The sequence below is a fragment of the Simochromis diagramma genome, unplaced genomic scaffold (genome assembly GCF_900408965.1).
Source record: "Simochromis diagramma unplaced genomic scaffold, fSimDia1.1 OVJJ01000387.1, whole genome shotgun sequence".
NCBI lineage: Eukaryota > Metazoa > Chordata > Actinopteri > Cichliformes > Cichlidae > Simochromis > Simochromis diagramma.
The window spans coordinates 1126441-1141614 of record NW_024387152.1 but is presented as its reverse complement, the minus strand read 5'-3'; the positions used below and the strand labels follow the sequence as shown (position 1 = coordinate 1141614).

The 15174-nt window shown below is 40.1% G+C and overlaps 1 protein-coding gene across 1 annotated transcript; it reads right to left on the bottom strand.

Annotated features, from left to right (window-relative positions):
• Nucleotides 1-345: 345 nt before the first annotated feature.
• Nucleotides 346-15064, bottom strand: tead3a (TEA domain family member 3 a). The gene is made up of 13 exons (XM_040048058.1): nt 14997-15064; nt 12196-12443; nt 6717-6781; nt 6311-6373; nt 4155-4166; nt 3643-3753; nt 3502-3545; nt 3328-3389; nt 3104-3237; nt 2837-3007; nt 2199-2339; nt 1908-2060; nt 346-459 (listed from the first exon to the last, which is right to left on the bottom strand). Exons 1-13 carry the CDS (start codon nt 15062-15064, stop codon nt 346-348), a joined length of 1386 nt encoding a protein of 461 aa, XP_039903992.1.
• Nucleotides 15065-15174: the final 110 nt, after the last annotated feature.

Sequence of the window (15174 nt, the reverse complement as noted above, 5' to 3'; positions counted from 1 at the left end):
GTTTTCCATTGTTGATCAAAGGATTGCATGTTAAACTTGATTCACTTTAAAAGGTTTTTTCAATTTCCAATTAGGAAAAAAAGGAGTATCTAATGTATATAAGACCTTTGTGTTTGCCGACTCTTTTGGTTTAAGCAGAGGGATGCTGTTATATGATCATACATCATACATGTTCCAGCAATGGGAAACCATAAACAACAGGCGTGACTACAGTGTGATGGTTGGTCTGTTGAAACACGTGTGTTTAGAATAGAGGAGCAATTCTGAGTGTTCAGCTGGAAATAGTGTTTATGGTGTGAGTATCAAAAAGTCCGTGAAGAGTCTCTGCATGTGCACAACATGCTGCTAGTCATTAACTAGTCGATAAACATGGTACTGCGCTCCATGTTCGCTTGTGGACACTTCAAACACAAAGGCGATGCACAGCAGAGTCTCCTGAGTTTCTCTGTTGGACACCACCTAGCAAAGACAAATAAAGACAAGAAAGGCACTGAGGGGGAGAAAGTACATTTGTCAACGTGCAGCAAAACCTTTTCAAATTCAGTTCATTACATTAAGAAGGTGCAAAAATACCTTTGCGCACAGTTAGGCCTATAATTTGTTTTTGGGGTTTTTTTTGCCTCTGGACACCACCACAGTGGATTTAAAAATAAATAAAATCAATCAATTAATAAATATGTGACCAAACTGCAAGCTTTAATTCAAGGGTTTTTACAGACATTTTGGAATAACCCACTCGCACCCATTTTTATATTTCTATTATTATTTTTATATTTCTATTTCTATATTTAGTTCAAAATGAATTGCACAAATATCTAAGATCTCACCTCATTTATGAATATCTAAGAATTGGTATTAATACTTTGATTAAAATCATTTGCAGTGAATGACTGCCTGAAGCCCAAAACTCATGAGCATCACCAAATGCTGTTTACTTGCTGACATGCTGCACTAGGTTTCAGCTGCTGTTGTTTTGAGAGTCAGTGAAGTTTTTCAGTAGACTTGGAGGAGATCAGGTCAAGATATGTTATGGTTCAGATTATAAGATGTTAATCTTGGTTCCACCCTGAGAGAGCCAGACTCTCTAAAGCTTTCTGGTCTAATCTGTCATAAGCATGCAGTTAGGTCTGTCAATATTTGGCTGGTACACTCCTTTTTAACAATGTACCAGATTACTGATTTAGCCACTCCCCCCCCCAGTGCAATAAAGGCCTCTCGCACTTACACTGACATGTCTTTAGGCCTCATGTTTAAAAACACAGTGAAAACTATAAATTACAAATTAATCACTTCTAGGTCTTTAATTTACGATGTAAAAGTGTATCGAGGCGACTTGTTGTGATTTGGCAGCATAGAAATAAAACTGAAGTGAAACTGAGCACTTTGAATGGACTCAGTGTCAAATCATGTCTGCTTACTTTGTCATGAAAGGACCATGGCAGTCAGTTGAGGCCTGTTCCTCACCTATTTCATTATTATCATAAAGGTTGACCTCTGATCTTGAGGTCAAGGTCACTGGTGTTGAAACTCATCTGCCATTTTTAGTAGAGACACCTATACTATGAATGTGTGAATCCTACATCACCTTGTTCTCAAGTTATCATATTCACAAGATTTTCAGCATCGAGCCCAATTTAAAATCCACTATGTCGATGTAAATGTGCAAAGCTACAAAAAAAGTGTACAATACAGAAAATGTACAGTTGGTTGTAACCCCCCTCGTGCCGTTTTCATGAATTCTTAAAGTTCAGTTTAACAATCGTTTTTAAATGATGCCGAAGGATATTTATCCACATTATAGTTTATATGAATTATTAACCAAATCTTGCCTCACACTATGAACTCACCAAAGCACGTTTATAAACAGTGTATGGTTTTGTATTGGTGGTCAGATTACCCACACACACCTGTAGAATGGTGAAGTTCTCCAGAACACTGTTCATCATGTACTTCTCCGGCAGGTGTTTGAGTTTGTGGATGAAGTTGATCATATATTCACACATGGGTGAGCGATGGATGCGGAACATGTACTTTCCTCCTTCCAGATGTGCATATTCAGTCTGGTTAGGAGAAATCCACATGCGTTATTTGCAGTTAAAACACATGCAGGTGGGGTCTAATGTAAAATATATTTGAGTATGTGTACATATATTCAATAAATAAGATCCATTATTAAAATGTGTGAATAATTTTCTCACCTCAACCTTTTCCACCACCTGTTTACCAAAGGAGCAGACCTTTGTTGAAACACTGATAGTGATGTTTTCTGTTCCGCTGTACTGGCTGCTCACGCCGTAAAATGCGCCAGAACCTTCCTCGATGTCACTGCTCAGGTCCGCCTAAAACAAGGAGAATGAGATGGACACAGAATGAGTGCGATAAAAAAGAAAGGGGTAGAAGAAAACAAATGAAGACGTCACCACCAAAGACTATAACTGTAGTGTTTAATACTCATTCCTGCAACTACTCTTTGCAACAGTAAGACACGTTACATGGACCGAGCTAGAAACTATCCAAGAACTTGTGTTTGATTTGCTGAATAATAATAATGCAACTAAAAACACTTGTTTAAGAACAAAAAAGTGAAAAAGTCATTTCCTGCATAATTTCTAGTGTTACACTGGCTTTGCTTCCCCCGTGTGGTGTAGCAGGTTATTACCTCACACTGCAAAATGAACTCTACAAAAGACCCAATTTTTTGTTTAACAAAGTGAAAGTAATCTAGTGTAAACACTTAAGCATGTTAGTGCGCATGTCCTAAACGCCAGCTCAGTTTTTGAGATTAGAACTTGCTGACTTTCTTTGCTAAAATGGTTTAGTGTTGTTGGTTACGTACCCAGAACTTGACAAGAAAGAATGCATTGTGTGGCCCTTTTTCGTAAAGCTCTTTCAGGCCTCCTTTCTTCTCAGAGAACTTGTCGTAAATCTGCCTCACGTCTATGGACTCCAACACTGGGTCACTGTAGCCAGGGTTTGATGGGCCAATGTGCACGAACAGATGTTTATGCTGTAGAAGGGAAGGAGAAATAAGTCCAAGAGGGTAAAAAGAAAGAAAATGTTTATATTGAGGACTCTTGCTTCAAAAGGTTCTGGCTGTCTGTACCGTCTCTCTGTCTCGTTGAGTCTCCATGAAAGCAGAGTACTCCAGTAGCCGTAGTTTTGCAGAGGCAATGGTTCTGTCTTGCCATACAGGAGCTGCTATAGCTGCAGGTCGAGGGGGTGGCAAGGCCTCATAACCTGTTTAACATTTAAAACTGTGAAACAATTCAAATAACAATATTTATTTAAAAAAAAAAAAAAAAATGTGCAAATCAAGTTCACACTTACTGATAGGTGCAGGGACGGGGGCTGGGAGTGTAGTGTACGGCGGCTGTGCAAAGGGCTTGATGCTGTAAAAACGAAACAGAAGAAATAACCCCAAAAATGAGTAAATGTACCTGCTTACGCAAGAAAGTTTGATTTTCAAGACAGAAAACTAAGGTATGTGCCAGCTATACTTACTCCTGAGAATGCCCAGGCTGTCCTGGCATAGGGCCGGGCCAAAACTACACAAAGAAGAAACAGATTGAGTAAAACGATTTGCTCACGTTTACCCCGAAAAGTAGAAAACAACAGATGTGTGTGTCAGTGTTAGCGTCTCACTCTGACTGGTGGGGGAAAGGGAGTCTGGGGTTTCATTACACTCGCAGAGACGATCTGAGCTGATGAGAGATTGGCCACCGTCTGCAGCGCCTTGTCCTTCGAGACCTGGTCCTGAATGACAAAGACAAAGTAAAACACAATGACAAAACTCTGAAACGTCACAATAAAATGCAGGTTATCATTCCAAGATCAGCCAACTCCAAAGGCCACTTTAGACAGCAAGCCAGCCAACATGTAGTGTACATAAGCATGATGCAGCAACTATATGGAAAAATAGCTCAGAAAGCAAAGCGCACATGAGGGGGAGCCGAAGCAGGAGGCAAACCAAGTAAGAAGAGCTAACCGTCACCAGTATTTCACTAAAGCCACTAAAACGAAAGAGCAACAAGCAGGGTTTTTTTTTTTTTTAGTCTGGCAATAAAACTGCAACTGTGGACTAGCAGCAATGTGATGCCAACCACACAACACAGAAGCCTGAAGCAGAAAACTGTAGTTGCATAACCGAAACTTACCAAGTTCATGGCCTATGGCAAAAAAGACATTTTATTAATTAACTTCAGTACATTCAAAGTAAAAGCAGATCACAAAATCATTGTTAGGAAATAAAGGAATATGCCTTGTTCATACTTCAGAAAACATTTAGATACATTCACTTTTTGCATGTTTATGTGTGAATAAAAAAAAATGTATTTTCTAAATAGAATAGAATAGAATAAAGCTTTATTATTCCACGAATGAGAAGTTTGGCTGTTACGCAGCTCTTATGGCAAGTGGAATATAAAATATAGAAGCCAGACACAAAGTGGTCTTATATAAATAAGCAACTGAAGCTCGCATATAGAGATAACAACGTACAGAAATATGTATAATAATTGTACAGAGATATGTACGTGTGTGTGGGGGGGGGGGGGTCCTTCCTACACTGTGGGTGTAAAAGTCCACTGCTGAACGAGCTGCTCAGTGCTCGCAGTGTCATGCAGGGGGTGGGGGGTGTTGTCCATGATGATGTTAGCTTAGACAACATGCTCTCCTCCCCAACCTGCTCGATGGACTTCAGCAGACAGTCCAGGACACAGCTGGCCCCCCTGACCAGTTTGTTAAGTCTCCCCCTGTCCCTCTCTGCCGTTTCACTGGTCTAGCAGACCACAGCTTAAAAGATAGCAGACGCTAGAAGTGTTCCTAGAAGCACATCCTGGAGTTTTCTCTTTAACTACGGAAGCAAGTACTTCTTCGATAGAACCCAAAGCTAACTAATCGGTGTTCAGTTAGTTAACTGCAGAGAGGAGTACCATCTCAACAAGACTCAATCACTGATGATTCATGATTAGTCTGGGAGTAGTGCTGGTGGCACCATCAAAGTCTCAGCTAATGTCAGCGGATGACCCAGAAAGAATAAACTGCACAATCCATGTGAGCATGGCCAACAATCAAAAGTGACTGATGTCCACAAAGAACTTAATTTATAGTCCAAATGCTTTGACATACTTATTTCAACTATTTCTTTAAATAAATTTGTCAGAAAATAAACAGATGTGCGCATACATGAATAATAAATTAAATAAATAAATAAAATCAAAAACCTAAAAACACAATTTTCACTTTGGTGTCGTGAGTTAATGAATTTAGGTTCATTTTTCAAGTTAAAATGAAATTTTCATGGGTGCAAAAGGTGAAATCAGCTGTAACTGTAATCAAAAGCACTGCCTTATACTGAAAGAGCAGGATATGTCCTACTGATCTGTTCCATCATAAAACTGAGTTTATATCTGGAGATTATAAAGGTTACTCTCCACATGTGTACGGGAGAGCAGGTGGTTCAACAGATTTGGTGTAAAATGATGGTTTGTTTTGTGTAGAACAGAGAATGGTAAAACCACAAGAAAGAAATAGAGAGAAAAGATAAAAAGAAATGTAGGAAATGTTCAAGAGCAAGAATCTAAAGAAAGAGAAAAATCAACAGAGAAAACTTTTGAAATTCCTCAAATGGCCACATTAAAGACACCTTGCATGTTTACTGATATGGGGGCATGCATGTAGGTTACATGCCGCTAGCATTGTAAACTAAGTGGTCAACAAAAGCCAGCAACCTAATCTCATGCAATTATTTGTCTAAGGCCACAAACTTGATCCAAGTGAAATGACCAAGGTACCAGCCATGCATAAAAATGATGCCAAACATATATAAACACTCAAGAAAACAAACTTGTGTACTGTGCAATGCTAGACAATACAAGCAAAAAAAATAAATTAAAAAAAATGTCTGTGCCCTACTGACTATATTCCAATCATGCAGCAAAGTCCTTCTATACTGGATTTAACTTTGGTCCATCAAAGTTTTCTACTGGTCTCGACAAAAAGACTCCATGAAGGTTATATTGATCGTCTGCAATTTGATTAGCAGTTGCAGTTCCCTGGAGACTCGTATGGCCGATGTTAAGAACTAAGAACAAGGCACCAGTTTTAAGGGCACGAGTCTCATGAATATGGTTGGAAAATATAGTTAAATATAGTTGTAGTTTTAAGGTGGTGGGAGTCGGCTTTGACAGTAAAGATACCCCCAATACAGGTAGTACCCCAGCAGAAAAATCTGCGTCTAAGATTGGGTCAAGTTACATCTGAGCATGCAAAGCGAAGCGGCTAGCATTGCAAAGTCAGTGAGCATGTATACCTTCAGCTTAGACTGAATCTCACGAGACTTTCTCTTGGCCAAGACTTGCAGGTGACTAGAGACCTGAGGAAAGACAGGATGAAGGAAAAGGAAAAGGAAAGAGAAAAGAAGAGGGCTGTGACTACAGAGAGGAGTAGAGTATAGTCAGTGAGAACCCACCTTGATGCTTGCCTGGTATTCTCGTACCCTCTTACGTGCCAAAACCTGAATATGACTAGACACCTGTGGACCCAGGGTTACCCCCGTGAAAACACACATTTACACAATGATTTCATCATTTTAAACAGACACAGTCCATAAATATTCATTTAAACAAGGTGGAACAAGTTACAGTGAACAAGATGCACTTAAATCCTGTTACATAAAACAGATCAGTGGTGTAGTCGACACAAATATCTGTGCGTACCTGTTTGCGTGTGCGTGTCTTCCCCGTTCGCAGCTTGATATAGCGAGCTATCAGCTCATTTCGACCTGACATGACATAGAAACTGATAAAATTAGAATGACTAAAAAACAAACACATTATACAATTGTTAAGTTATTCTTAAACTGCACTGTTTGGGCAGATATAGCTCACACCTTATGAGCAGACTTAGCATATTCAAATGTCTCCCTGTAACAGTCACTCTCTAGTATTTACATTACTAGTATGTGGCCAAGCTGCAGTATTGTTTGGGCTGTTTGTGCTGCTGGCAAACTGATTTGCATAATGACATTGAGAAAAGTAAGAAAACGGGAGTGGTAAAAAAATTACAAGGTAAATGTGGGACTGACATGACTATTGATATACAATAAAATGTATTTAAATCTTTATATGATCAAGGAACCATATCAACTTAATCTAAAAAACAGCATCAATTCACTCATCAGTTCTACTATATCAAACGTTATTTGAGGCTGTTAGGTGGTTGCTAAGCAACAAGATGACTATATATTGCACGTGTCTAGCTTTGTGTATATAAATAAACGAAAATGATCCCAAGCTTGCTTTAATGGTGTCGCAGGTGCAGAAATGCAACAAATGGGTCATTTTAGCCCACGTGTAGCTGGTTGCTAGGCAACGTGAGGACATCACTACTGTGTGCCAGCTCAGCTCCAATTATGTAGAAGGGTTTTGTGGTCAGATAGGTAGACAGAGGTTTCATGTATTATAGTAAGATTGCAAGTAGCTCCAGGCAGTAGCTCCCTCTGCTGCTTGAGCCACGTAGGACCCTGTAACTTTTTATGATGCTGCAAAAATAGACAGAATCACAGCTCCAAAACTGAACTGTGCGATTTTCTGAGGAGGAATGTCCTAGTAATCAAAAGAAATTTACAATAACAAATCTAAATGGCTGCATTTTTTTAAAGCCAAAGTTAATTATGACTGCTGTGGTTGATGTATGACAAAGGTAATGTAAAGCAAATACGTTTTTTTAAAAAGGACCATCGTTCCTATATACGTCTGTACATATTAAAGTTGTTAAATTGCACCACTTGTTGCATCCCATTTGTTCACTGAAACAAATATGAATCTAAAAGACAGGCAGGGCATGGGTGAACACTCCACATTAAGCTAAACTTCATTTGCCTTGAATCTGAAGCCAAATGTGGTTGTGGTCTAGTAGTTTGTGTCTTACAATGTACAATACAATAAGCACAATCGTAACACAAATGACTGGACCGAGAGTCCTTATTGTTTGAGTTTAGTGGTCACAGTGACATTCAAATTTATGTTTAGACTGTACCGAACTTACTGGTCAAGTTCTAAAATGAAGCTGTGCATACTTTTGAATCCACTGTCTGTATCTGCAAGCATAAAATAAAACCTCAATGTGATGCCACTTATGGTGAAATGTTTTAAGTGTGAAAGTGTGTTTGTGTGTGTCTCCAAGGTAGTGAGATTCTTATAAATCCCCACAAAGACTTGTCAAGTTCTCCTTTTCTCAGGCTGTAAGACATTTCTATTAAGAATAGCATGTATTAATTTTTAGTCAGGTTTGCGTTTGCTTGCTGGCAGACATTCAAAAGCGATGAAGAAATGGTGGGAATGGAGAGAAAAGCAGAGGAGAGGTCATGATATTGTTAACAGACTTCCAAAATGTGGTCAGCACAGACTGCCTGGTCAGCTCTTTCCTTCTCCCTCTTCTCAGTTCCAACCCACACCCGATGATCTGCTCGTCGCTTGTAACTTCTAAGTAACCCATTATACAGCACGCCGCAAGCGGTTAAATATAAAGGTGACCAGACTGATCCCACAGCTGTAATCATTTAGCACACATGCACACTTACTAACATCATCATCATCACCATCCTTTTTTCTGGAAAAGGCTGTGACGCTGTAGGGATTTCAGATGAGTCACATCAGCACTGTTAAGTTACCAGAGCACAGAATTTCCCAAAATCAACAGAAGGGGCTGACTCAGACACAGCAGTCTGCTCCAATTCCCAAAACAGGACACATGCACTACCCTGCAGCCTGCCACTACTCCACATAAGGGTAAAAGCTCTTTCTTTAGATGTCAGATCTATTTTGCTATAAATATAAGGCAAGATAAGCTACAACTATAAATATGTAATATAACCGAGCCACAAGGTGAGGGCACAAACCAGTGTACTCATAGTGGGCCGTCCCAAGTCCTGATAAATGTGACGGTTGCATCAGGAAGGGCACCTGGAATATAATCTTTGCCTAATCAAACATGCGGATCATCAAGAATGTAATTTCCATACTTGATTGGAAAGGGCCTGGGTGAACAACAATAGCCCCTGGTACTGTTAGCTAAGTGGGTGCCAGTGGAAACTGTGGTACTGTTGGCCGAAGACAAAGAAAGAAGAGAGGGGGAAGGCGTGTTTGAAGGCAGCAAGAAAGACGGAAAGGCAGGAGTGAGGAGGTTTGAGTAGGAATTTAAACGCAGGAACTATGACGGGTAAAGGGAGAGAACTGGCCGACATGATGGATACGATAATACGTGCAAGAGACCAGATGGAGGGGAAGGAAGACCAGAAGAAACAGAGGTTGATTCCAACTGTTCTACCATGGTGTAGATAGGAAGTGAAATGAAGTAGGAAAGAAATTCCAAGTAAAAGTATGTGAAGAGTGTTGTTGAGGTGGAGAGAGTGAGAAATTTAAACTGATCAAGCTGAAGGCGTGGTGTTGAGTGTAATCCCACAGGCTGGATGTCCGTTAAAAGAGCACAAGGAATTCTGAAGTAGACTGAATAAAGTGATACAGAGTATTACCAGAAGGGAACAGAGAAATGATGAAAAGGAGACTCCATGGTGAAACGAGGACATGCAATAAAGTATTCAAAGAAAGCAAAGAAAAAGTCAAAGGGGAGTGGTTGGATAGATGAAGAAAGCAGGAGTATTGGAAGGCTAGTCATCCAGCAAAGAAAGAGGTGGTAAAAGCAAAGGAAAAGGTTTATAGTGAGTTGTATGTAAGACTAGAAACTAAGGAAGGAGAACAGGACTTGTTCTGAGTGGCTTTTGGGCTGGAAAGGATGTGCAGCATGCTAGGATGATTAAGGATAGAGATGAAAATAAGATGCAATGAAAAAAAAACCCCACAGCTGAATCATGTTGAGTCTTGATGTTGCACAGTTGGGCACTAGAGGGTACAAGGCAACTTTGGGCATCGCAGGTTTGGTACACTAAAAAGGTAACAATCTGATCGGAGTAGAGTCAGGCAGAGCGTAAACAAGTCATCCACAACTTGTGACAGTAAAACAATTTATTTTTTAACTACACTGCCATAATGTCTTAGTAAGGACTGATTAATCACTACACACAGCAGATGTTAGAAAAAGTTTTTACATGACTGAAATAAAAGGATAAATACGTGGATTTTAAAAACACCAAATATGCATATATCAATCTTTAAAAACAACCCTAAAGAAAAAGCCAAGATATTTGTCACCGTGTGCTGAAAATGTTTTTCAAAGTCTAATAACGATGGATATAGGTGTGGTGTGATTTAAAAGCAGTAGTTGCCAAAGTTAGTATATTATTTTTCATCTGCATTACTTATTAAATCATTAGAGTAATTATCCAGCACCCATCTAACTGCCAAATGATTATGAAGAGATAGATGATGAAGAAGCTGAGTGTTAAGTTTCAACAAACTAAAATATCAATCCAATATTAAAACATCATTACTGACACACACACACACACACACACACACACACACACACGCACGCGCACGCGCACACGCACGCGCACACGCACACGCACACGCACACACGCTGCATTATCTGTGTCACCAAGTCTGCTGATCATCCCTATTTAGAAATACTTGCTTGGCACTATAATCCAGGGTGACATCATGGTAGTAACATATGACTGCCACCAAAGACAGCACACAGGGTGGATCAATTACAACTGGCCTAGTTTAGCTCAAGAAGGATAATTAAAGCAAACACCCACTGAGATTCGCGTTACTATGAAATCAGTATATAATTTTAATGCTGTGTTCATAACAGTTTAATAGTTAATTCACACTTGTGCCGATAAGCTAAATGAGCACTGCGTAGTTTTAATTCCTTTACACTAGTGTGAGTGTTTATGCACACAAAACACTTTAAGGCATGAGATGTATTTTCATTTAGCAATATTGGGTGATGTTGGAACACCTGTCCACATCTGACTATAGGTGAAAAATAGCTGATAAATCTCAGTGGTTTTCCTTTTATATCCTCTAAACTGGTTTATCATTCATATTAAACAATATCTTAACATAAAAAGTCACATCTAATTATGCAAAAGTTGAAATGGATACTTAGTAGCTCACAGTATTAAGAAGCACCGATGCAAGGTTGGGTGTTGTACAGCTAATATTACGCTCAGTCTCAGTGTTGCTTTTTAGTAAGTGTAAGCATACATCAACGGGACAATCCTCGTTAAAGGAGAGGGAAGCAGGGAAGGTCAACCAACACACTGAGCCCCACGCTTCCACAAAAGGAGAAAATGCCACAATGCTGAAACAAACTTTCCCTTTCTGTCACCTGGTATCATATATCCCGCTCCCCTCACTGCTGAACACCCTTACAAATGCACAAATGCTTCACAGTCTGATTCAGAGTGCAAACACTCAACCAACCCCCCCCCCCCCCCCTTTCAAAAAAAAGAAAAAAGGATCACAAGGTTTTCATAAGGTAAGAAAAAAGCCAAAATACAGAGCTCTTTTCACAGGCAGCATCTTAAACCAATCCTAATAAAAAACAAACACATGAAACGTTGCTTGTGTGCATTTAGAACAAATCTGTTCCTGGTGTTTCACAGACCATTTATGCAGAACAACAGAAGTTATTCAGAAGTTAACTACAAGTTGACATGAGAAGTCAACATGCTCCTTCCTTTAACCTTATCACTGCAGATTGTCCTCTGAACCAAAAAACTACGTAGCCTGTTGAAAATACCTGCGAGCTGATCACCTACGCATAAAGCAAGGTGATTCTGCACAGGGGTCAAAAACCAACTCTGTCCCAAAGTGCAGGCAGTTGATTCAAATTTGTGGTTTTTTGGTGTGGTTCTTCTAAGAACTAAAATTCTGGAATAAAGTGTTCATACATGTAAAGCCTTTATTATTATCATTTTTATTTATTCCAAAATGGTTGGGTCAAGCAAAGGGTGCCTACAGATATCAAACATTTCTGTCATACTGGCTGCTACAGTCATTGCTTTATGTTTATTGACTCTATTAAATTTAAATATCTGCAATTTTACACAGTCATCGAAAGAAAATTATTTAAACCCAAAAAGGAAACCGACAAATTAAAGTCAAATCCTTTACAAACAAGTCAGTTATATATTACAGCTTCTTTGAATATGTTTTGTTTGAGCTTTCATTTCAATATCGAAGAAGAAACTAGAGGGGAAAGGGATAGAAAGTTGCTGCTCCTCACCATACATCTTCCCCTCATCTGACAGTATGATCTTCCTCCTTCCACAAGGAGGGTAGATGGCCAGAGCTTCCTGAAAGCTCTGCTCAATGTCTGGGCTCCACACCCCTTCAGGATCCCCGTCCAATCCGCGGTCCGCCCCGTCTCCCAGTCCCTCTCCATTGGGACTGGCACCCTCCTCCTGCGCCCCATCAGGGCTGCCACGGCAACTCCACTCCGACGCAATGATGACGGCTCCAGCTACAACACACCTACAACACACGAAACAAGATAAATGTGGAACAGATCCGCTAAACTGGATCTGACACGTTAGTGTTACAGTGTTATGCTTTTTGGGGGGCGTGGTGGCTGTAAGGTTTCTCCATTTTGTCTGTCTGCCCTCCTCACAAATGAAGAGGCCAGAGAGCAATAGAGAGAAGTTAAACTGGCATCTCTGCACACTTTCACTTTTATACTATTCACACAATTACACTCAGCTTGAATTTAAAATTTAAACCAATAGGCAGAAATACAGGCAACTGAGGAAAAGCCCCTATCCAGGACTAACAAAAATATACAAATACTTGTTACAAAACTTACCCTGAACCCTGGTTTTAACATGTTTCCTTCCATGTTGAAGCCAAAACATGATTAGGAAACAGATTTGTTGTTGTCACAGCTACGATGCACTGCAAGCAGCAAGATTTTGAGAAACGGATGCAGCCGTTTTCTGTCCTATACAAAAAAACTGTAAATTGTGTACAGCTAATTCATTTTTGCAGTTAAGGACATTTTAAGCGTCATGTCGGTTCTTATAGAGTGCTTTTTCTTCTGTACCTGAGCACCTGAAGTGCTTCATGCAAGTTGCCTCATTCACCCATTCAAGCCTAGAGTGAGCTAAGAAAACACCCTCCAGACAGTTACACCACGAATTGTTACGAGGCAGGGTGGACCCGTGCTTTCATGTTGTTTACGTGAGTCTGTGTGAACTTTAGCCTTGCTTTCCTGTTCTTAGCTAATAGAAACACTCAAAGTGGTATTGTAGGCCCACTTCTTTAAGGTTCAATGTGCTGCATGTTCAGAGATGATGTTCTGCAAACCTTGGCTGTAACAAGTGGTTATTTGAGTTCCTGTTACCTTCTTATCAGCTCAAAGCAGTCTGACCATTCTCATCTGGCCTCTGACATCAACAAGGCATTTTCCCTTTATCTGACAATAATCTGCAGTTTCTGAAATCCTCAGACAAGCCTGTCTGTTCACAGTCACTTTAATCATCTTTCATCCCCATTTTGATACTTGCTTTGAACATTTCTACTTGCCTAAATGCATTACTGCCATGCGCTTGCCTGATTAGATAGCTCCGTTACTGAGCAGTTGAACAAACCTAAGTGTAGTCGCCATGCATGTACATTATTTTGTAATGCCAAACGTGGACAACCTAAGCAGTTAAAAGCACAGAACATCTTTAGACTGTAGTATGCAGCCTAGAGAAGGGGAACGAGGTTTCCACAACAAGTAAAACATGACGTTTTGACACTTTTCCCATATTAAAATGTAGTACAGGTTTAAGAGCTTATTTCCTTACTCTTAATCCCTTCATGTGAACAGAAAACCCCCCCCAAAACTTAAGTTAGATCAGCAGTGTATAAAGCATTTTGCTAAAAAGAAAAAAAAAAGTTGTTTCATTGCTTTTAAACTTGTTATTTTTAAACACAGGGAATCTGAGGCACACTGACAGCTCAAGAAAATTAAACCCCACACCTTGTTTTGTTAATCCACATCACTGACATCATGATGGATGGACGAGCCTGAGATCAACTTTGCGGCTGTTGAGAATAGCGACAGATTTCTCCGACTACAAGTGTCTACACACCAAGAGCGAGATCAGATTCACTTTGAGCTGTTTACAGCGTCCATGGGTACGGTGTGTATTAATAGTTCTGGCACCCGTGGTCAAAGACCTAACAAGTGACAAGCTAAAATATTAAGGGTTTATAAATGTTTAAAGACACTATCCAGGGTCAAGAAGGACACTACCAGGATGTGTCACTATTAAGATGAGATCACAAGATGTAATACATTAAATATTTAACTGACTGCGCTTAGTGAAGATGAGACCAGCTATTCCTTTTTCTTAGCTGTTCATTACACAGAAACTAGCCTAAAAGGCAACACAAACTTTAGAAGACTCCAACCTTGGCTGTATAGGCCACATGAGGAAATTACACATTCTTTTGTTATTGTTGAAGATGCTCCAAGTCTCTTCAAACACAGACACACATATGCGACATGAATGTTGCCTGGTGTGTAATGTTTTCCAGAGTGTGGTTAATATGGTCCCCGCCACAGAGGAACCACAGAGGATCAGTGTGGTCGCTGAGCTTCCCCTGCTGTGGTGGGTTTATTCTGCACACTGTGTGCAGGGCCTTCCTGGTTTCAATCACTACTGACTGGACTGAGCTGTTGCCATAGAGATCAGAAAGGCCTAGCGGGGTGGTCAGGCAAGCGCAAAGTCTAAAAGAACATTTTGATATTCGAGGGAGGTGGGATGCGATTGTCCTGAAAGCTCTACTGTGGGACGTCTGCAACTGGGAAGGTGTTTCTTTGTCCTGACTGGAACAAACTCATCATGATGTCATATCGCTTTTCATGTTCACAGACAAAAAGATTATAATGACCACAACAAGAGTAGCTTTGCATCAGTCATGATTTGAAAAACAATTGTTATTTATCTTAAAATGAGCCTTAGTGTAGCCCCTCAGTGCATCCCCGCGTCATGTCTAAAGCAGGCCCTTCTACCTCCACCTTCTCCTCCTTTAGGTCACCCTCCATTTAAGCCAACTTTCTTCTGATTGGCTTTCCCATCCAAACAGAAGGTGGGAGGGGCTCCCATGCTCTAAGCTAGTTGTGCCCTTGAGATGACCACATTAGAGATATCCCCTCTCCCTGACAGAAATCAAAGAGAAGTGTGTGTGTGTGTGTGTGTGTGTGTGTGAAACCAAG